General features: G+C 44.3%; 1 protein-coding gene across 3 annotated transcripts in view; it reads right to left on the reverse strand.

Moving 5' to 3' along the window:
* Window positions 1–22,541, reverse strand: part of LOC311137278 (SLIT-ROBO Rho GTPase-activating protein 1-like) — a gene marked incomplete at its 5' end in the record, with an annotated part of 153,124 nt that overhangs the window by 11,454 nt on the left and 119,129 nt on the right. For 2 of the 3 annotated variants that reach the window (XM_084171694.1, XM_084171696.1), the window contains 6 exons: window positions 8,037–8,116; window positions 10,110–10,334; window positions 11,086–11,194; window positions 15,683–15,817; window positions 16,683–16,760; window positions 18,019–18,079. In XM_084171694.1, coding sequence (XP_084027820.1) covers window positions 8,037–8,116; window positions 10,110–10,334; window positions 11,086–11,194; window positions 15,683–15,817; window positions 16,683–16,760; window positions 18,019–18,079 — 688 coding nt within the window. Of the gene's footprint in view, window positions 1–8,036; window positions 8,117–10,109; window positions 10,335–11,085; window positions 11,195–15,682; window positions 15,818–16,682; window positions 16,761–18,018; window positions 18,080–22,359; window positions 22,394–22,541 lie in introns of all 3 variants that reach the window. The other variant, XM_084171695.1, reaches the window with a different exon arrangement.

Raw genomic sequence — 22,541 nt, forward strand, 5'->3', positions numbered from 1 at the left:
AACATGGATTCCCTGTTGAGAAACAATACAGAATTGCAGGAAAATGTATTTTAAAATGCACAAATGTACAGGGGGAGGACCCCCGGACTCCCCGCCAGATTGTGCACCACCATATTTATACAAAATCCATGAATAGACATACAGGTCTGATTGAAGAATGAAGCAGGTGCTAAACATGGGCTTTGCTACACAGAAAACAGCAGTTGACTACTCCATTGTCGACACTTTAAATGAATCAGTAGGCCTATATCAGTATCTGTAATAATACCATATACAGTGCCCTCCGTAATTATTGGGACAGTGAAGCATTTTTTCTTTTGGCTCTATACTCCAAAGGTCTGGATTTCTAAATCAAACAATGACCAGGAGGTTAAAGTGCAGACTGTCTGCTTTAATTTGAGGGTATTTTCATCCATTAAAAGAAGCCTATTCAATGGACCATTTAGAAATTACAGCACTTTTTGTACATAGTCCCCCCATTTTTGGGGACCAAAAGTATTGGTTTGATTTATGTATGATTTATGAATAGCAAATGGATATAGGAGATTGACTTTATTCAGTCAGTTCGACACCTTTATAAACTAGTCCAGGGGTTCCCAAACTTTTTCACTCAGGCCCCCCTTCCAGCATTGGGGAACATCCTGCAATTCTATACTTTTTGTCATGTCTATTGTGTATTCATGTCCCAAATTTGAGCGACTCAAACATTACAACAAAATCTATGGGCTAAAAAACCTAGCTAAAAAACATTGGCTGACATGGATTAGTTGATCTGAACAAGTTATAAATAGCTCTCGAAGGTATGCAATGACTAACATGACAAGAGGAAAACTGATGATGCACTACCCAATTTCGAAATTGCACCTAGTGCATTCTACTATTACAACTTTCAAGAGTCAGTTGAAAGCCGGACTGAGTTCCTAAAGGCCCCTAGCGCACCCTGCCCACAGTTTGGGAACCACTAAACTAGTCAACACAAGCTGTTTGTCGTCCATCAAAGAACAGTAAATAGCCTATGAAACACGCAAAAAAAGAAATCTTGGATTTCAACTCATCTTTACCACTTACATTACATGGGACGTGTAAATTCACTCACAGGAAACAATGAAGAAGCATCATGGTCTCCCTCCTCCGTGATTTTTTTTTTAGACCGCAGTCAACCACAACGCACAAACATAACACAGATAGCCTACCGAGAGGCGGGACAGACAGCAGACTGACAAACCAGAAGTGTTTTCCCTGTCATTGCTGCCTTTGTGACTGACAGGCGCCTCTCCTATCAATAGATCACTAGAAGATGCATATAGTTCATTCTAGTGGGAGAAGGGCTATATGAACCTGACTAGCTAATTGAAACGTTTAAATTAAAAGAAGCCTAGTTAATAAAGTGCAAAAACACTGCTATGGAAAACACTGCTCCTCTTAGGAGACTCCAGCCATGGCTCCCGATGAATGACAACACAGCAATGAAACAAACGGAGCTAAAAAATAGCTCCTATTCTTTTATCCCCCCTCCTCTAATTTCGTAACGCTATCCACCATCCACCCCCCAGAACATCCAACCACCAGAACCCATTAAACCAGACAGGGGGTCCCTGGACACTGACTTTCCCTGCTGCTCCTCTGCACAGCAAGGCTTCATCAATAGGAAGAATATCACTGGAGAAGCACCATAGCGCAGAGATAACAGGAACCAGAGCATGGGTGAAAAGCCTCAGTGCCATTCCCTGATGAGCATCCTGGTGAGCGGACCAGTGGAGCGAAGACAGTGATTCCAAATGGAGTGTGCATGTATCTCGGTTCTCCCCCCCTCTCGCTCTCCCTTTTTCCTGTGGAATGACAGGCGTGTTGTGGAGTCAATGAGATGTGACAAGCAGGAATTTGGTCTGTCTGATTTAATAAAGGTGACAGCTCTGAGATCAATACAGGACGTCTCTTTCTCCATAGGTCTATGTGTGTTGTCTCAGTGAGACGGTGCTTGAGCTGACCACCCTATGGATGGAGATGGACACACAAGGAGACACAGAGACACACACAGACTCACACAAACAAAACTACTCACGAGCTGCTATTTTTAACTGACTAGGCTATGCACGTATTTGGATGGCACAGGAAGAACTGAAAATGAAATAGGCTCCTCAAAGAGATGCTTCCAAGGTAGTCTGCCAGAGTGGGTTGTGTATGATTGTGTGTGTATGTGAGAGAGGATGTGTGTTTCAAGTTTCACGTTTTTATTGTCACGTGCACTAGTACAGTGAAAAGCCCTTCTTGCTTGCTCTTTCCCAACAATGCAGTAATCAATATCATAGTCAATAGTGTGAGAGTGGGAGTAAGAGAGAGAGAGAGAGAGAGAGGGTGTGGGAGGGAGGGAGGGGCCTATGTGTGTAAAGTTTTCTGAACAGTATAGACGGTTAGTGTTTTCATAACATTGTTGGACAAGTTTAAAAGCTCTTTGTATCCATAGAGCCAGTTCTTTTTTTTCCTATTGTCACACTCATTTAGAATGCCTGAAGCTTTAACAGCAAGTAAAGCTGTGTGTGTGTGAGAGAGAGAAAGAGAGAGAGAAAGTGTGTGCTGTGCGCAAGTGTTAAACTTCAAGAACATTGATAAGAGGGAGTAGGCCTACTGAAACATTGGGAGCATTTATAGATGTTGCTATGTTAGTGACTTTTGTGTTGTTTATGGTGAAAATGCTATTAAAACATTCTGATGTAGATCATTGTGTTTCCGTCCCTTACAATCAAAGCATAGTATGCCTGTAACTCAATGCACTGCTTTTTAAAATGGAAAAATCTTTCTTTAGGGCCAAATTTGAGCAATGGTGATTAATCGCAATTACCTCGATTATTTTAATCGTTTGACAGCCCTACTCCAAATATGTTTACACACTGAGATTACCAGCCGTACAGGGTAGGATGCCGTTACACCCCAGTGGAGCAGTCCCATGTCTCGCTCTGCTCAGTGTATAGGGACCGCAATCTTTCAGTGAGATATGGTTACAATCAATAACGCAAGAGACAGAAAAGCAGCAGCCAGGCAGGCCTCAATGAATCTCTCCCTCCCTCCCTCCCTCCCTCCCTCCCTCCCTCCCTCCCTCCCTCCCTCTAGACAAAAATACATCTAAAAGTCCTGTTTATTCAGGCTACAGCACCTGCTACAGAACAGGACACACCATGCTGATCAGAGACAGATGTGTGTGTGTGTATCTTAGGGGAAAAGTAATGACCTTTTCTGTGTATACTACACCGGGTTCAGAAAATGCACTACTCCAACCATGGCTGTCCCAACATTCAGCTACCAGGGTTTGACATGAAACAGCACTCTGAGATAAAATCACCTTTGACCCTATAGTGTTTTACCAGAAGAGGGAACACAAATGTATTGACAGGGAGGGAGGAATGGGCGTCTAAATAAAAATAAAGGGACACTATTAAGCAGCATTGTCATGCATGTCATTGCCGGCCAGAAACATGTTGCAGGAGCTGACGGGATGCGGTTAATTAAAAATGAGTTATGTCTGTAGCATGTGAAAGAGTTACCAGACAGGGGGAAATTCCAACCTATTATGTCTGGAAAATGATCAAGCACCAATTGGAGAAAAAACTTCAACGCTTTTCTTCTGCCTTACATGACCACACACACACACACACACACACACACACACACACACACACACACACACACACACACACACACACACAGTGTTGTTGCTGGTATCAGGTCTGTAAATGTGGCTTCTCCAGGTAGTCCATGATCAGAGTAAATGGGCTCTAACACACACCAGAGGGGCTGAGCTTCCCAGCCAAACGGATTTCCGGACAGCTACTTAGACCAACACGTGGAATGACTTTCACTCTTTTTCTTATTCATTTCTCTCTCCCTCTCTATCCTGAGAAAAGAGGGCAAACACATTTGGGTTGAAAAGGAGAAGGGAAGGAGGGGGATGGAGGTGAGGGGAGAGGGGAGAGCTTGGCCTTATTGCAAGTATCGGTAGCCCAATATGGCGAACTGAGTATGGGCGAGTGGGTGTATGGAAAGCGAATCAGCTCTTTGGGCACATATGTTGCCACTGAAGACCGTTTTGCGTGGCTGATTGGGCTACAGAACGAGTGGATAAGCCGGTGCGAATGACTAGTGCACCGGTGTTGTATCGACGTGCCTGCCGTACTGTGCTTCCCACTGGGCAGCTGTATCACGGTGTCGCCAGTGGCGGTAGCTAACATGGCCATTTCTTTTTTTTCCTCACATTATTTTTATTTCAAGTAGGATAGCAGCATACACAAGAAATAACTAATATTGATAACCATCTAGATGTCACCTTGAAACATACAGTGCCTTCGGAAAGTATTCTACACACAATAACCCATAATGACAAAGCAAAAACAGGTTTTTATAAATGTTTGCTAATTTACATTTTTGACATTTAAAATATGACATTTACATAAGTATTCAGACCCTTACTCAGTACTTTGTTGAAGCACCTTTGGCAACAATTACAGCCTCGAGTCTTCTTGGGTATGACACTACAAGCATGGCACACCTGTAGTTTTTCCCATTCTTCTCTGCAGATCCTCTCAAGCTCTGTCAGGTTGGATGGGGAGCGTTGCTGCACAGCTATTTTCAGGTCTCTCCAGAGGTGTCCGATTGGGTTCAAGTCCGGGCTCTGGCTGGGCCATTCAAGGACATTCAGAGACTTGTCCTGAAGCCATTCCTGCATTGTCTTGGCTGTGTGCTTAGGATCGTTGTGCTGTTGGAAGGTGAACCTTCGCCCCAGTCTGAGGTCCTGAGAGCTCTGGAGCAGGTTTTCATCACGGATCTCTCTGTACTTTGCTCCGTTCATCTTTGCCTTGATCCTGACTAGTCTCCCAGTCCCTGCCGTTGAAAAACACCCCCACAGCATGATGCTGCCACCATCATGCTTCACTGTAGGGATGGTGCCAGGTTTCCTCCAGACGTGACGCTTGGTATTCAGGCCAAAGAGTTCAATCTTGGTTTCATCAGACCAGAGAATCTTGTTTCATGGTCTGAGAGTCTTTAGGTGCCTTTTGGCAAACTCCAAGCGGGCTGTAATGTGCCTTTCACTGAGGAGTGGCATCCGTCTGGCCACTCTACCATAAAGGCCTGATTGGTGGAGTGCTGCAGAGATGGTTGTCCTTCTGGAAGGTTCTCCCATCTCCACAGAGGAACTCTAGAGTTCTGTCAGAGTGACCATCGGGTTCTTGGTCACCTCCCTGACCAAGGCCCTTCTCCCCTGATTGCTCAGTTTGGCCGGGCGGCCAGCTCTAGGAAGATTCTCGGTGGTTCCAAACTTCTCCCATTTAAGAATGATGGAGGCAACTGTTCTTGGGGACCTTCAATGCTGCAGACACTTTTTGGTACCCTTCCCCAGATCTGTGCCTCGACACAATCCTGTCAAGTTGTAGAGACATCTCAAGGATGATCAATGGAAACAGGATGCACCTGAGCTCAATTTCAAGTCTCACAGCAAAGGGTCTGAATACTTATGTAAATAAGGTATTTCTGTTTTTATTTTTAATACATTTGCAAAAATGTCTAAAAACCATGATGGGGTATTGTGTGTAGATTGCTGAGGATATAAACATTTTTTTTTTTGAATAAGGCTGTAAAGTAACAAAATGTGGAAAAAGTCAAGGTGTCTCAACACTTTCCGAAGTACAGTCTACTACTCAATTGGGAGGGCATGACAGTGTCCTTCGCTCCCGCTTGCCAAGCACTAATGTCCAGCAACTGCGTGGGAAGTAGCTACCTAGTAGCCAATATCAGGGTCAGTGACAGTAAGCACACGCACACAACGCATGATGCAACAGTGCACCCATCATCAGTACTTTTAATCAAAGATAAACAATTGTCAATTTCATAACTGAAATTGTACAATTACTTGTGTAAAACTAACAGTGAAATATGACTCAGACTTATCCTCTGGCTTCAAAACAGATGTCCAAACTGTTGCGGTACAGTAGTTCCGTGGTATAATAAAAAATTAAAAACACAGCTCAATCAAAACCGTCTAACCTATAGCAGAGTGCTTTCAACACACCCACTCCTTTCAACACACCTACTCCTTTCAACACACCCACTCCTTTCAACACACCCACTCCTTTCAACACACCCACTCCTTTCAACACACCCACTCCTTTCAACACACCCACTCCTTTCCACACATCTACTACTTTCCTTTAGACACACCCACACTCTGGTCGCCATATTGGGCCGTAGCTACCCCCTTCTCCCTTATTGGCTAGTTACAGAGGTGGCTGATTCAACAAGAGCTTACAAAAACATTGAATCCCTGAAGACAACTAGGATCTAACATTGACGTCATACAGCAGAACTGTACATTTTCATATGGTAACAACACTAAAGAAACAAACCATTTACAATAAGGCTGTAAATCTGAGTAAGATCCTAAAGTATTTTCAACCACTAACTGAGGACAATAGGCCTGTGAATGGGCTTGAAGAGCCCACCGGGAATGACAATAAAATAGGGGTCAGAAAGGCCTTCCGTTCAAACTGACAGGGTGACAATATTTGGACAAAAACCATGGTAGCCAGAGTTAGGTTCATGTGGTTTATAAGGTTTGCTTTTCCTTAATGAATTGCTTTGCAATGGATAGCTACCATGTGTGTTGTCACCATTTTAGAATGGAAAACTATGATGTAGCCTACGTGCTCTAGTCTGTACTATCAGGTTTCATTCATTAGGGCATTTAACTGATTTTTTTATTTTAAAGTTTTGCAGCAAAAAATAGTGTTTCTTATTGGACATGTCCAAGGAGTCCCTCCCGTTTCAGTCCGTTTTCTTCCATTGGATGCCGAATGAACACGACCCAGGTGTCTTCATTAGTTCGAATGAAAGAGGGTGTGCTAACTAAAGCCATGTAATGAGAACTATGGCCAACATTTCCATCCTCGAACTCTTGTATAAATTCTGTTTAAAGACTGATGATGAATGATTGGGGGGATGGGATTTTCGGCTATTATTATGATTAGGCTACTAATGTGTGTGTTTATTATTACCATGGAAACAGGTTTGGAAGTTTGGAGAATGTCACTTGTGGACTTAAGTGGGGGTGACTGAAAGGGTTGCCGCCCACACTGTCTGCCCTCCCCAAAATATTTTCGGAACGTAATTTGCCAAGTTGTGTGAGGTTTTTGTAATGTTTCCCTGAGAAACGACCGGTTTCTGGACTTCTACTCAGGCCACCTGAACTTTTTGTAGTCCGCTGAGGGGGTGAGTCAGTGTGTTTGATTTGGAACAGTCCAACTTCATCGCACCCCCCTCGTTTGAGACCGGGTCCAACAGACCAGATGGAAGAGCAAGCAGACATCTCTTTTATTTTATTTTTTTACTTAGTCTGAAAAGTAATAGTTCCCTGGCCTGCCTGTGTCTCTGAGGCTGGTGTGAGTGAGGCCTATCATATGAACACATGGTGAAGTAGTTTAAAAGCAGGGACAATACAGATGGTATTATGCTAGTCTGGACAGTCTGAAGTTGTCTTGACCAACTCGGTCATAGACACAATCATTAATCCGCATCACTCCTCATTCCAGTTTGGCGTTCAAGAGGTAACCGATTGAGAACTCTCCAAAAAGTAGTTATATGCTGATTATACTTGAGTGGCCAACCCATAGAATTAGGAGTCTTTCAAATTCTATGGGTTGACCAAAACACTTAAAGAGCCCTCATCACGTCACCCGAGGGGGTCCAGAGGGGTGCAGAAGAGCCCACCAGGGGCCTGGGAGGGGGGTGCTGCTCCCAGCATGTGGCCCAGGTCCCATGGGGAGATGGTGATGCAGAAAGAATTAGAATATCAATAGATACCCACATCTCTGGAGCCCAATTCCCTGCCCCTTTAAGGTCCTTCCATTTAGCAGGCTGAAAGGCAGGATTATCCACACAGACCAGTGTGCTCTGGGTTTAAGAAAGAAAGTGTATGCTTTTCCCATGATGTTCACATCTGGTAAGTCATTACATCATAGGCTTACGAGGGTGCCTGCTTGAAGGGTACTCACCGTCCTCGCTGGTATGTGTCTCCGTCCCTCCCTCGTTGTCCACCTCCTCAATTGCCCCATGCTCGCTGTAGGGACTCTCACTGTGGGGGGGGGGAGACAGGGTCAGAGGTCAGGGTTTATAGGTTAGGGTCAGGGTTCGGCTACCATGGATACAACCGTACAAGCTACTCAATTTCATTCAGCCTATGGGTGTATCTTAATAGTCTGAAGTAGATTCCCCTCTTCATCTCCTTTCCTTCTTCGGCAATGATGTGACGCTGGACTGGATTGTTGAAACCCAATACCTGGTAAGTGGTATGCACTCATATAGATCTCATCCATCAAAGACGTTTAGTGTAGATGAAGGTGAGCAGACAAGCAGAGGACTTTAGACGACTGAGATGCATCTACAGCCACATTGAGAGGCAGCCACCGACTATTGAGACGCACAAATCGAGGGCATCATCAGTATTCTCATGACACAGCCTGGGTTCAAATGATCTGTTTTCAGACTTTGTCCCTGGCACCCCACGGCATTAACCTGGCACTAACGGCCCTTACATCTTCCAAAGATTACCCCCGACTGGCACTTAGCGCCGTTTCCCTGGGTAACACACCACTGCCACCTGCCTCGCATTACCCCCTGGGGGAGGAGGAGGGAGGAAGCAACGACAACAAATCTCCACGGGTTTGATGTGCCTCGGTCAGGGACGGCGTCCTGACGGCTGTGACGGGTAATTAGCTCTGGCGGTGCTAACACTCCGCCAAGGAACAGAGAGAGAGAGAGAGAGAGAGAGAGAGATGTGCTCTTCAGAGGAAGCAAGTGATAGGCTTCACTTCTACGTGCTGCACTTTAGGTTTCCTTACTAATCGTGATCGCTTAGGTCCGTCTCACCTCGATCAGGCTAGTGCTCTTCAGGGGAGGATGATATAACCTCTCCCTGCTCAGCTCCTCACAACTGTGGAGCTAGTTGGCTTTGGAACTTTAATCTGCTCTGTTTTAACATACTTCATTTATTACATTTCTTATAGGTACTTTTTACCCCTTTTTCTCCCCAATTTCGTGGTATCCAATTGGTAGTTACATTCTTGTCCCATCGCTGCAACTCCCGTACGGACTTGGGAGAGGCGAATGTCAAGAGCCATGAGTCCTCTGAAACAAGACCCCGCCAAGCCGCACTGCTTCTTGACACACTGCTCCCTTAACCCGGAAGCCAGACGCACCAATGTGTCGGAGGAAACACCGTACAGCTGGTGACCCAAGTCAGCGCGCATGCGCCTGGCCGCCACAAGGAGTCGCTAGAGCGCGATGGGACAAGGACATCCCAGCTGGTCAAACCCTCCCCTAACCCGGACGACGCTGGGCCAATTGTGCGCCGCCTCATGGGTCTCCTGGTCGAGGCCGGCTGCGACACAGCACGGGATCGAACCCGGATCTGTAGTGACGCCTCTAGCTCTCCCCTGTCATATTGTCTCACCACAGACACCTCATCATTTAGCCTAATTACCTGCATTAACTCTCGCTAATGACGTATTGAGACAGCTGCGGCCCTAGCCCTCGGACGGACTCCACACTGCGTGCATACATACCTGCAGCATGGAGCATTATGTCCCTTATGAAGGGGTATTTGGCTGCGAGCCTGAGTTAGACTACAATCACAGGACGGGAATGAGAAACACACCCACGACTTTGTAAAGAGCTCCCCTGCCAACACCTCACCTTGCACATCTGTGAAGCTCATCAAAATTACATCATCGCAAGTCACCCGTATCGAGTTTCACTAATGAATGACCCCTGACCCCATAAAAGGGTGACCCTGCTCACTCAATCATCTCACAGGGTCCCACAGGTAAGGGAACTTCTGGAATATCAGGGACATTTTAATTTCAGACAGGGAAAGCCAGGGAATTTAACACATTTCATGGAAAAGTCATAGAATTCTTAAAGTGTCTAAGAGTGGGAACCCTGATCTCACCAGTAGTCTCCGCCAGCTATGCACTTCACATAAACGGGCTCATCCAGATCCATTCTAGTAGTTATATTTCTAAATTCAGGTCTATGTTCTAGTAATTACATTTCTATGTTCAGCTCACCAGTAGTCTCCCCCAGCCATGCACTTCTCGTAGACGGGCCCGTCCAGCTCCTTGGCGTCGGGGAAGATGGTCTCATGTTGGATGATGATGGTCTTGATGATCTCATTGACGTGTGCCTGGCACGACACCTGGTCCTCGATGTTGGGCGTGGGCATGAGGGTGGGGCCGAAGCAGATGGCCAGGTTATAGGGGTCCATCATGTTCTCATCACTGTACTGGGACAGGCTGGGGGGGAGGGGGGAGTGAGAGAGGAAGAGAAATAGAGAGAGAGATAAAGGGTTTATGCGCAACAATCGACTTTACAGTAAGTTAACGTAATCTCTTCAACAAGATAGTGGAGAAACTTCGCCCTTCACAAACAAAGCATTTTAATTTGTTTGTGTACAAACAGGAATTAGTTCTGCGTGGTACAGCTGCATTCAGCCAAGGCACCAGACAGACTGCCTATCCTCTCACTGTCTGGGTAGTGATCAATTCTCAAACCTTTTAATAACCTAACAGTGTCATTATGCTCCTCTCAGTATCACCTAAACAGTAAATAAACAATGACAGCCTTTCAGATAGAGTAAATTACTAAGGAATACATCTCTCTAGTCATTTGTTCTTATTGCTGGACATGTTTACTTTAACGCTAGCTAATCATTTTCTCTTCCTCTCTCTACATTCAGTAACAAACAGGAGTCTACTGTACAATGATCTTAAAAGGTTTAGGGCTATTTGGTGATTGACTACACATGTCCCCCATACAGTAGTACAGTAGGCCAGTCAATGTGTGTTTTGTACTTACTAATGGTATATCAGAAAATGAACAGTAAGTGAATAAGCCTGGGTCATATTATTCATTACGGCACGCAATGGAAAAGGAAAATGGGAGTTTCCTATTGGATAAGTCCAGGTAGTGCATCGCCCTTTCAGTCAATTTTCTTCCATTTGATGCTTAATGAATATGACCCTGGACCGGTTGTTGAGGACTTACTGGTTGAGAAAGGCGAAGAGGTAGCGCATCACGATGAGGACGGACCTGGGCACGGCGGTCAGGAGGATCTTACGGATGTACAGGGACCTCTCATACAGGTTTTCTATTCCTGAGAGAGAGAGAGAGAGAGAGAGAGAGAGAGAGAGAGAGAGAGAGAGAGAGAGAGAGAGAGAGAGAGAGAGAGAGAAAAATGTATTAAATCATTCACTATTGCACATCATATAAATCTTAGAAATACAGACCGGAGCCATTTAGACTACAATTATTTAGATTCAGGTTGAACAGTTTTTAGCTTGATCTGCACTACCGTTCAAAAGTTTGGGGTCACTTAGAAATGTCCTTGTTTTCCATGAAAACATACATGAAATGAGTTTGAATAGGAAATATAGCAATAGGAAATAATGATTTTTAATTGAAATAATAATTGTGTCCTTCAAACTTTGCTTTTGTCAAAGAATCCTCCATTTGCAGCCTTGCAGACCTTTGGATTCTAGTTGTCAATTTGTTGAGGTAATCTGAAGAGATTTCACCCCATGCTTCCTGAAGCACCTCCCACAAATTGGATTGGCTTGATGGGCACTTCTTACGTACCATACAGTCAAGCTGCTCCCACAACAGCTCAATAGGGTTGAGATCCGGTGACTGTGCTGGCCACTCCATTATAGACAGAATACCAGCTGACTGCTTCTTCCCTAAATAGTTCTTGCATAGTTTGGAGCTGTGCTTTGGGTCATTGTCCTGTTGTAGGAGGAAATTTGCTCCAATCAAGCGCCGTCCACAGGGTATGGCATGGCGTTGCAAAATGGAGTGATAGCCTTCCTTCTTCAAGATCCCTTTTACCCTGTACAAATCTCCCACTTTACCACCACCAAAGCACCCCATACCATCACATTGCCTCCACCATGCTTAACAGAGGCATCAAGCACTCCTCCAGCATCTTTTCATTTGGTCTGCGTCTCACAAATGTTCTTCTTTGTGATCCGAACACCTCAAACTTCGATTCGTCTGTCCATAACACTTTTTTTCAATCTTCCTCTGTCCAGTGTCTGTGTTCTTTTGCCCATCTTAATCTTTTCTTTTTATTGGCCAGTCTGAGATATGGCTTTTTCTTTGCAACTCTGCCTAGAAGGTCAGCATCCTGGAGTCGCCTCTTCACTGTTGACGTTGAGACTGGTGTTTTGCGGGTACTATTTAATGAAGTTGCCAGTTGAGGACCTGTGAGGTGTCTGTTTCTCAAACTAGACACTCTAATGTATTTGTCCTCTTGCTCAGTTGTGCACCGGGGCCTCCCACTCCTCTTTCTATTCTGGTTAGAGCCAGTTTGCGTTGTTCTGTGAAAGGAGTAGTACACAGCGTTGTACGAGATCTTCAGTTTCTTGGCAATTTCTCGCATGGAATAGCCTTCATTTCTCAGAACAAGAATAGACTAACGAGTTTCAGAAGAAAGTTATTTGTTTCTGGCCATTTTGATTCTGTAAATCGAACCCACAATTGCTGATGCTCCAGATACTCAACTAGTCTCAAGAAGGCCAGTTGTATTGCTTCTTTAATCAGCACAATAGTTTTCAGCTGTGCTAACGTAATTGCAAAAGGGTTTTCTAATGATCAATTAGCCTTTTAAAATGATAAACTTGGATTAGCAAACACAACGTGCCATTGGAACACAAGACTGATGGTTGCTGATAATGGGCCTCTGTACACCTATGTAGATATTCCTTCTTTTTTTATCAGCCGTTTCCTGCTACAATAGCCATTTACAACATTAACAATGTTTACACTGTATTTCGGATACATTTTATTTCATTTTAAAATGGACAAAAAAATTGCTTTTCTTTCCAAAACAAGGACATTTCTAAGTGACCCCAAACTTTTGAACGGTAGTGTATATTTCTTATTAGTATGCATAAAGCTATTTAAATGTATCCGATGTGTTCAGCCATTAAGCCAACACATCCAGAGAACGTCCTCCTGTCACAGTGAATCCGGTGACATTCAGGGACAATTTCTGTCTGTGCGTCGTCCCTGCACTTCTCTAAAATGTGCCTGACATGCCACTTTGCAGGGCTGCGTATGTAATGACGGATATCCATCTGAACGTTCCCACTCACTCATTGATACCCAGTGTGCCTGCAGCTATAAGCAGCATATTAAGGCAGAGGCCATTAGGATAAGGCCCAACTCTCTATAGCAGGGGTTGGCAACTTTTTGTCGGAGCGGATGGTTGGGGGGCCAGAACATAATTATAATAATTTGTGCACTGCAACTTGACCGCAACTATGCCCAAAAATAAGTTGTATTTGGAAATAACAATAATTTCATACCTTGATTACATTGAGACATGATCACATAAGTCTCTTTTTTTATTTGTGGGAATACTTGGGAACAGATTTTCAAAACTATTTCTGGTCTTTTTTGACCAAAAACTAAAATACCCCCCTATACAAATAAAATCACTTGCGGGTCGGTTTCAGCGCGTGGGCCGCCTGTTGCCGACCCATGTTCTATAGCCTGGTTGAACCAGACTGAATGCTACGCTCAATGGCGAGCGCAACATTCAGTCTGGTTTAATCAGGCTACAATCTCATGGGCCCTCACAAAGACTTACTAACCATAGATGAAGTTGTCTCTGAGCACAGAGCTGCTCCAAATACCACTAAGGATACTTGCACTGTTCTTAAACTTACTGGGGAAAACAGTTATAAATATCATTGAGGACAATTGCACAGTTATAAATCACACTGGAATAAATTCTGCTGTTTCCAGTTCTGTTGCTGCCCTAAATATCACAAGAAAGTGACACTCTTCTAACAGATGGGAAAGGGAGCGTGCGTGCGTGCACGTGCATGTGTTGCCTTCTTTAGTTAAAAAGCAGTGATTGTAAGTACTTGGGCAAGAGTGTCTGCTAAAGGACTAATGTACAGACCTCACACTGTTTCTCTATCTCTCTCTCTCTCTGTCATCATCTCCCTCTCGATTCTCTCTTGTCAACGAGAGAAAAATAAACTCTGACGTATTGATCCATTTTTGTCACTACTGCAATAATGATCAGAGACAAAGCATCTCACAAAACTTTAGTCTTGTGTCAGAACGATCATACAAAGCGCTGAGCGCTGATCAATTTCGCTTTAATCCGCCCATCTCCTCTGTTCCAAAGCAGCCCCTTTAATGTTTTTCATTGGTGACGACGATGGCTTCCTGAAATAGCGCTGTCACCGTGAAACGAGTTTGGGACATTTGGGAGATGGGCTTTTGGGAATACTTGTGATGTTATTCATCTTCCATGAGTACCTAACTAGGTTTCTCTTCTGCATGGTTCCTCAACACTTCAGAAGGATGCTATTTAAAGAACAGCCCCCCCCCCCCCCCCCCCCCCTCCACTCTCTTCTCACGATCACCACACCCTTCTCGCTGTGGAAGACGGTAGACAGACAAGGCAGGCAACTATACAATAGAGACAATAAAATAAAAACATGACAACCTCATGTACAGACACGTGTTTTCTCAGTGCCCAGTGAGCCAGCCATTTAAAGTAAAGGTGACACTGTGCTGCTTATCTGGCTTGTGTGAGGGTTTTATTAATATGATACTGCTGGCTGGGCATGATGCCCACTCTCCAAGCGCTGGTATGTCAGGCCTTAGAGTAAGCAACAGGGAATCCCCATCACTCACAAGTGTAAGCCGATACCATATCTCGCTCACGTGCGCACACACACACTTAGGCCACAAACCAGTGCACACAAACACACTACCCCCCCCCCCCAAAAGGCATTACAGCACACGTTGAGTACAGTACATGTGACTCACACTAGCCAGCCTATTGTTCTTGAACAACAGTGGCTACTCCACTAGTCCACCCTCAAAGCCCCCACATGACTTCTTATAAGGTCAGAGCGAATCCCACAAAGAGCCGACTGAACTATGTAAGACCGTGTCACACTGCCTTTACAGTAAGAGAACAATGTGGCCGTCTGTGCCAGAGTAGTGAAGTCGCCACTGTATGGTTTGATGTAAACACTACTGCCTTTATAAATATACATTTCATTACCCAACACCAGGCTGTACGGTGAGATTTATGTCACAGCTCATCCCATGAATGCTCTAGTCAGTGGAGAAGACGGACAACAACACAACGTGGTACTATTCACCCCCTGGCACAAAGACGGGGTAACACAGCAACATGCTATTGATGAAAACAGCCCAGATGAGCAAGTAACTATAATGTCTAGTCCCAAGGCTGTTTGTGATGATTTCCCCATAGTGGGACATTAAGAGTTGACCTGCAAAGAGCATGTGAATACTGTCTAACTAATGACTCCATTTTATCTGCTAGACGTCCCATCAATGCCAGGAAAAAGGCCACTTAGGACCTACATGGCTCATAGAATGCCCCTGGTCTGACTGCCACACAATGAGTCATAATGCACTCCCATTGAATATCAACACACTAAGTTGAACATCATATGTATGCCCATAATGTGAGTGTGTGTTTGTGTGCTTGCATGTGTCTGTCTGTGTGTGTGTGTCTCAGATTATACTGTAGTACACCCAGCTGTGTGGAGACAGAATGCATATAGGACGAGTAACAACAGCTACTTACTGACGCAGGACAGGAGGTCGTTAAATCTTTCCTTGGGCAAGAGGGATTTTTCCAGGCCCCGGAAGTAGAGTTTGAGAACACCGGCCACTGAGTTGATGTCGTGGTTGTTCTCGTCATCTGTCAACGGGTCATTACCTGGGAGACCGATAAGTGTATGTGAGGATATGTTGTATGCAGGCAATGATGTAATTTCCCCTCACTAGAAGGAAGTTACAAACTTACACACTGGCAACACCCATTTGACCAGTGTCCCCCGACCCCCCCTGTCTCCGCCTCCATTATCTGTGCTGCAATAGTCTATGTGCGGGGGTATAGGGTCAATCTGTCCTATCTGGTGTTTTATCTAGTGTCCTGTGTGAATTTAAGTATATTTCCTCTCTCTCTCTCTGAGGACCTGAGCCCTAGGACCATGCCTCAGGACTACCTGACCTGATGACTCCTGGCTGTCCCCAGTCCACCTGGTCATGCTGCTGATCCAGTTTATGCTGTTTTGCCTGTGGCTATGGAACCCTGACCTGTTCACCGGACGTGCTACCTTGTCCCGGACCTGCTGTTTTCGACCCCCCCCCCCCCCACCACCGCACCGGCTGTCTCGACCTCTGAATGCTTGGCTATGAAAAGTCAACTAACATTTACTCCTGAGGTGCTGACCTGTTGCACTCTCTACAACCACTGTGATTATTATTTGACCCTTCTGGTGAACATTTGAACATCTTGAAGAACAATCTGGCCTTTATAATGGCCATGTACTCTTATAATCTCTACCCAGCACAGCCAGATGAGGACTTCTGCTGATGAAAAAAGGGCTTTATGAATACATTTGATTTGATAAGTTCCTACCAGTGTAAACAAATTATTTTAAAATAGTAAATGAAGTGTCCACTAGACCAAGTCAAATTCTGTAGCTCAAAAGTATTATATAATCAATTGAAGTCCACTCATATCTACTCATATCAAATGTGTGAAGTGTCAATTGACTAACATGTTAATAACATCCTACCTCTCTCGAATGAGTTCTTAATGTCATTGATTTCCATCTGAGACCCGGACACACGGAATATCCCTTGATGTTGAAGGCCTGAAGAGAACAAAGAACATAGAGAGAAAGAGAGGTAGAGACCCAAGAGAGAAAGAGAGAAAGGGTGAGACACACATTTGGTCCATTGTGACAAGCAGCCATTACAAAAGACCACCAGTGCAAAAAGAAAATCCAGTTTAAATCCCAACTAAAAGCCACATCCCGTTCCTCCAGCCCTTCACTTTTCCAATTAAAGAAAATTAATGAGCGAGACAGACCGCAATCAAGTCTTACTAAAGCGTCCTCCAGCCGGGATTTAATAAGGAGAGAGGTCAGAGGTTGGCGCAGAGCTTAATTAGCCGACGTCTGCCCCGTCACAAGACGGGCGCCCCAGTACTGTAAGACGTCGCCGGTGTCCGCAAAACACGGAGAGAGGTCATTAGCGTCACTCCTTCAAATGATTAAGCCGACATGTTATGTTGGAGTTTTATTAATGCGGCTCACAGTAATAGTCTAACTAACCTATTTGACAGCGTGTGTGAAGAGGTGGGGTGTGTGTGTGTGTGTGTGTGTGTGTGTGTGTCTTGCATCCATAGAGATGTATATGGGACTCTAGTGCCCAAAAACATGTTTTGGAATGGGCAGCACCATTGAGGACTTTCATCATTTTTAAGTAGTCGACTGGGTGGGACTTCCTATGGGTTAAGGAAGGATCACATAATTCCATCCAGGTCATCAGGAGGGATCAGCCAATGAATTATACTCGTGAGCAAACATCCCATAACTGCAGGTGGCAGTAAATCGCCAACCTTGGCCTTATACTTGTTCAAACAACACACTACAGGTGGCAGTGTGCACCCTTTCAGTTTGTTTACTCAAGTAGTAGAAGGAAATGGACAGCCTCGATGGCGCTTCCCGTGTGCTCACAGATGCCAATTAAGGGACAGATACAATGTTGCGATCTCTATACATCTCTATGGTTGCATCCCATTGGCTGTATGGATGGTTGCGGTAAACAAGATGGCATCTGCATAGACTTTCCCATGACCGTGACTAAAATGGAACCGATTCTAACACTGACACGGGAAGAATGGACACACCAAAACAATGAACACTCTGAAATTGTCGGAATGTTACCTTTGACCAAACTTGGACGGGTTGCACACAATTTAGGAGCTTTCCAAAAGATGAGAAAAATCTGCACTAAACTGTAATTTTTGACTGTTACACTTGGTTGGCCTGCAAGGGGTGTGAACATTTTAGAAAACCATAGCTGTTGCATCGTAAAATATTAGTAATTAATGGATGACCAACTCACCATAAAGATTGATGAATCGAATACAGCTCTCGACCACACGGGGAATAGCTTGTCCAGAGTCCTTCACAACAATAGGAATGGCATCTCATTAGTAATAGATGGTTCATTCTGACCTCAAACGCAATATATTATAGTCTTTATATGCAAATTTTTATCTACATGCATGCCCACCATTATTAGACTGATAATGATCGGTAACACTTTACTGTTGCCGCCCTTATGTATGCACTTAAAGCCTTTATAACAACTATATAAGACATTATACCATCTGTCATAGGCATAAGAGGGACTACAGTAGTGTTACCAATGATCATATTGAACGTTTGCAGAGACAGACTGGAGTTTTGCAGCTGCAGAACCATTCACGCCAAGGCCTAGTCCCTCACAACGTCTCAATGATTTTAATAGATCACTAAATCTACAGTAGTGACTCATTGACCACAATGACAGGCCTGTGCAAGTGTTCCTCTTACCCAATACAAATCTATGGGGCTACAGTGGTACAAAAAATGGCCTCTATCGTGTTCATGTGTTACGTCAACACTTGAGACTGATAAGTGATGTGAGGTTATGTAATGGCGCTACTACCACACACTCCATATGGAGTGGAGAGTGAGAGAGGGAAAGAGGAGGAGGAACTGTCCCTTTACAGCAGGGGTCCCCAATTACATTCATCTGTGGGCAGATTTTTCCTTGAGTGGATGGTCGAGGGGCTGGAACATAGTTATAAATAATTTGTACACTGCAAATTGACCGCAAGAATCCCAAACAGATTTAGTGTTAGACAAAAATAGAATCATTTCAAACCTTGATTACATTGGGATGCCTCTTTATTTATGCGTGGGAATACTTGGAAACAGATTTTCTAAATTAAAATAACTTTGAGCTGATTTCCTGGTGATTTTACAAAAATATAAACGCCACATGTAAAGTGTTAGTCCCATGTTTCATGAGCTGAAATAAAAAGACCTCAGAAATGTTCCATACGTACAAAAAAAATCTCTCAAATTTTGAGCACAAATATGTTAACATCCCTGTTAGTGAGCATTTCTCCTTTGCCAAGATAATCCATCTACTTGACAGATGTGGCATATCAACAAGCTTATTAAACAGCATGATCATTATACAGGTACACTTTGTGCTGGGGACAATAAAAGGCAAATGTGCAGTTTTGTCACACAACACCAAAGATGTCTCTAGTTTTGAAGGGAGTGTGCAATTGGCATGCTGACTGCAGGAATGTCCACCAGAGCTGTTGCCAGAGAATTTACATTTACATTTACATTTCATGTTCATTTTTCTAACAATGTCATTTAGAAAATTTGGCCCAGCCAATCAGAATGAGTTTTTCTCCTCAGCACCCCCTCAGACAATCCCGCAGGTGAAGAAGCCGGATGTGGAGGTCCTGGGCTGGCGTGGTTACACGTGGTCTGCGGTTGTGAGGCCAGTTGGACGTACTGCCAAATTCTCTAAAACGACATTGGAGGCGGTTTATGGAAGAGAAATGAACACTGAGACTCTCTCAAAACTTGAGACATCTGTGGCATTGTGTTGTTGTGTTGTGTGACAAAACTGCTAATTTTAGAGTGGCCTTTTATTGTCCCCAGCACAAGTTGCACCTGTGTAATGATCATGCTGTTTAATCAGCTTCTTGATATGCCACACCTGTCAGGTGGATGGATTATCTTGGCAAAGGAGAAATGCTCACTAACAGGGATGTAAATAAAGCTTTTTGTGTGTATGGAAAATATATGGGATCTTTTATTTCAGCTCATGAAATCATGGGACCAACACTTTACATGTTGCGTTTATATTTTTGTTCAGTATGTATGTATATATATATGTGTGTATATATATATATATATATATATATATATATATATATATATATATATATATATATATATATATATACATATACATACATACAGAGAGAGAGAGATTTATTTATAGATTTTTTTAGCTCTGAAAACTTTGGGGGCCAAATACAGTGCCTTCAGGAAAGTATTCAGACCCCTTGACTTTTTCCACATTTTGTTACGTTACAGCCTTATTCTAAAATGGATTAAATAAAACAATTTCCTCAGCAATCTACACACAATACCCCATAATGACAAAGTGAAAACAGGTTTTTAGATATTTTTGGAAGTTTATAAAACCTTGAAAACAGAAATACCTTATTTACATAAGTATTCAGACCCTTTGCTATGGGACTCGAAATTGAGCTCAGGTGCATCCTGTTTCCATTGATCATCCTTGAGATGTTTCTACAACTTGATTGAAGTCCACCTGTGGTAAATTCAATTGATTGGACATGATTTGGAAAGGCACACACCTGTCTATATAAGGTCACACAGTTGACAGTCCATGTCAGAGCAAAAACCAAGCGATGAGGTCGAAGGAATTGTCCGTAGAGCTCCGAGACAGGATTCTGTCGAGGCACAGATCTGGGGAAGGGTAGCAAAACATTTCTGCAGCATTGGAGGTCACCAAGAACACAGTAGCCTCCATCATTCTTAAATGGAAGAAGTTTGGAACCACCGAGACTCTTCCTAGAGCTGGTCACCCGGCCAAACTGAGCAATCGGGGGAGAAGGGCCTTGGTCAGGGAGGTGACCAAGAACCCGATGGTCACTCTGACAGAATTCTAGAGTTCCTCTGTGGAGATGGGAGAACCTTCCAGAAGGACAACCATCTCTGCAGCACTCCACCAATCAGGCCTTTATGGTAGAGTGGCCAGACTGATGCCACTCCTCAGTGAAAGGCACATGACAGCCCGCTTGGAGTTTACCAAAAGGCACCTAAAGACTCTCAGACCATGAGAAACAAGATTCTCTGGTCTGATGAAACCAAGATTGAACTCTTTGGCCTGAATGCCAAGCATCACGTCTGGAGGAAACCTGGCACCATCCCTACGGTGAAGCATGGTGGTGGCAGCATCATGCTGTGGGGACATTTTTCAGTGGCAGGGACTGGGAGACTAGTTAGGATTGAGGCAAAGATGAACGGAGCAAAGTACAGAGAGATCCTTGATGAAAACCTGCTCCAGAGCGCTCAGGACCTCAGACTGGGGCGAAGAGTCACCTTCCAACAGGACAACGACCCTAAGCACACAGCCAATACAATGCAGTAGTGGCTTTGGGACAAGTCTCTGAATGTCCTTGAGTGGCCCAGCCAGAACCCGGACATGAACCTGATCGAACATCTCTGGAGAGACCTGAAAATAGCTGTGCAGCAACGCTCCCATTCCAACCTGACAGAGCTTGAGAGGATCTGCAGAGAAGAATGGGAGAAACTCTCCAAATACAGGTGCCAAGCTTGTAGCGTCGTACCAAAGAAGACAAGGCTGTAATTGCTGCCAAAGGTGCTTCAACAAAGTACTGAGTAAAAGGTTTGAATACTTATGTAAATGTTATTTTTTATTTTTTTATAAATTAGCATTCTGGGGTATTGTGTGTAGATTGATGAGGGAAAAAACAATTTAAACAATTTTAGAATAAGGCTGTAACCTAACAAAATGTCGACAAAGTCAAGGGGTCTGAGTACTTTCCGAATGCACTGTAAATGCACTTGCAGGCTGAATTTGGCCCGCGGGCTGCCTATTAGGGAACCCTGCTTTACAGAAAACACATTCCTCCCTCCCTCCCTCAGTAGAAGGGTACAAGATCTGCACTCCAGAGTAGCCTACACTTTGCAGAAGTACCAGCTGCCATCTCTCTGCTGGGGCAGAGAACTCTTACATGCTTCAAATAATGTTTTGGGTCTGTTTTCACCACAGGGAATATACACATGGCCCCAAACATAGCAATCATGCCAGGATTCACCAGGTACCAATGCTCTGTAGCTGAGATGGACAGGGCCTGGGCCACTACACTGCATGCTGATGTAATACAATCACATGTGACGTGAGGACTAAGCCAGATAGGTATTGGATTTCTCCCAACATATACTATCAATGTAGATGTTGAAAGGTTTAAAATAAGTGTTGGGTATTCTAATAATTGTACAATGTAATCTAAGCCCAATTGTAAGTATGGGGTAGATGTGCTATTAATAGGGTATGGGCCAAGTTGTACTTCGGTATCCAGCTGCAACCATGGACACAGGGATATATGAATTACGATATCAATGAAATGACATCTATAGATGTGGGCAGTTCAGTCTTTCAGAGCAAACCTCCAGGGAGTTAGTATTGCACATCAACACATACAGGTCAAAGGTTATCACAGACAGGAAGTGGCAGTGGGGTTAGGGGCAGAAAAAGAGACAGACAGACAGGAAGTCAGTATAGACAGGCAGCAGTAGGGATCGATCCCTCTAGACTCCAGTGTCTCCACTCTACCTGGTGTCTGGCGTGGGAATTCCGTCGTCCGCGGCTACGAGGAAGAGTAAAAGGAAGCAGAGAGAACGAGAGAGAGGCGAAACCCAGATTAAATCACCACAGCAGCCACCTAGAGTACCACAGCCTAGCCCAGCCCTCACAGGCCCTCACCCCCCACACACTGAGTACAGAGCGGGCATCAA

This window comes from Coregonus lavaretus (genome assembly GCF_964263955.1).
Source record: "Coregonus lavaretus genome assembly, chromosome: 11".
Classification (NCBI taxonomy): Eukaryota; Metazoa; Chordata; class Actinopteri; order Salmoniformes; family Salmonidae; genus Coregonus; species Coregonus lavaretus.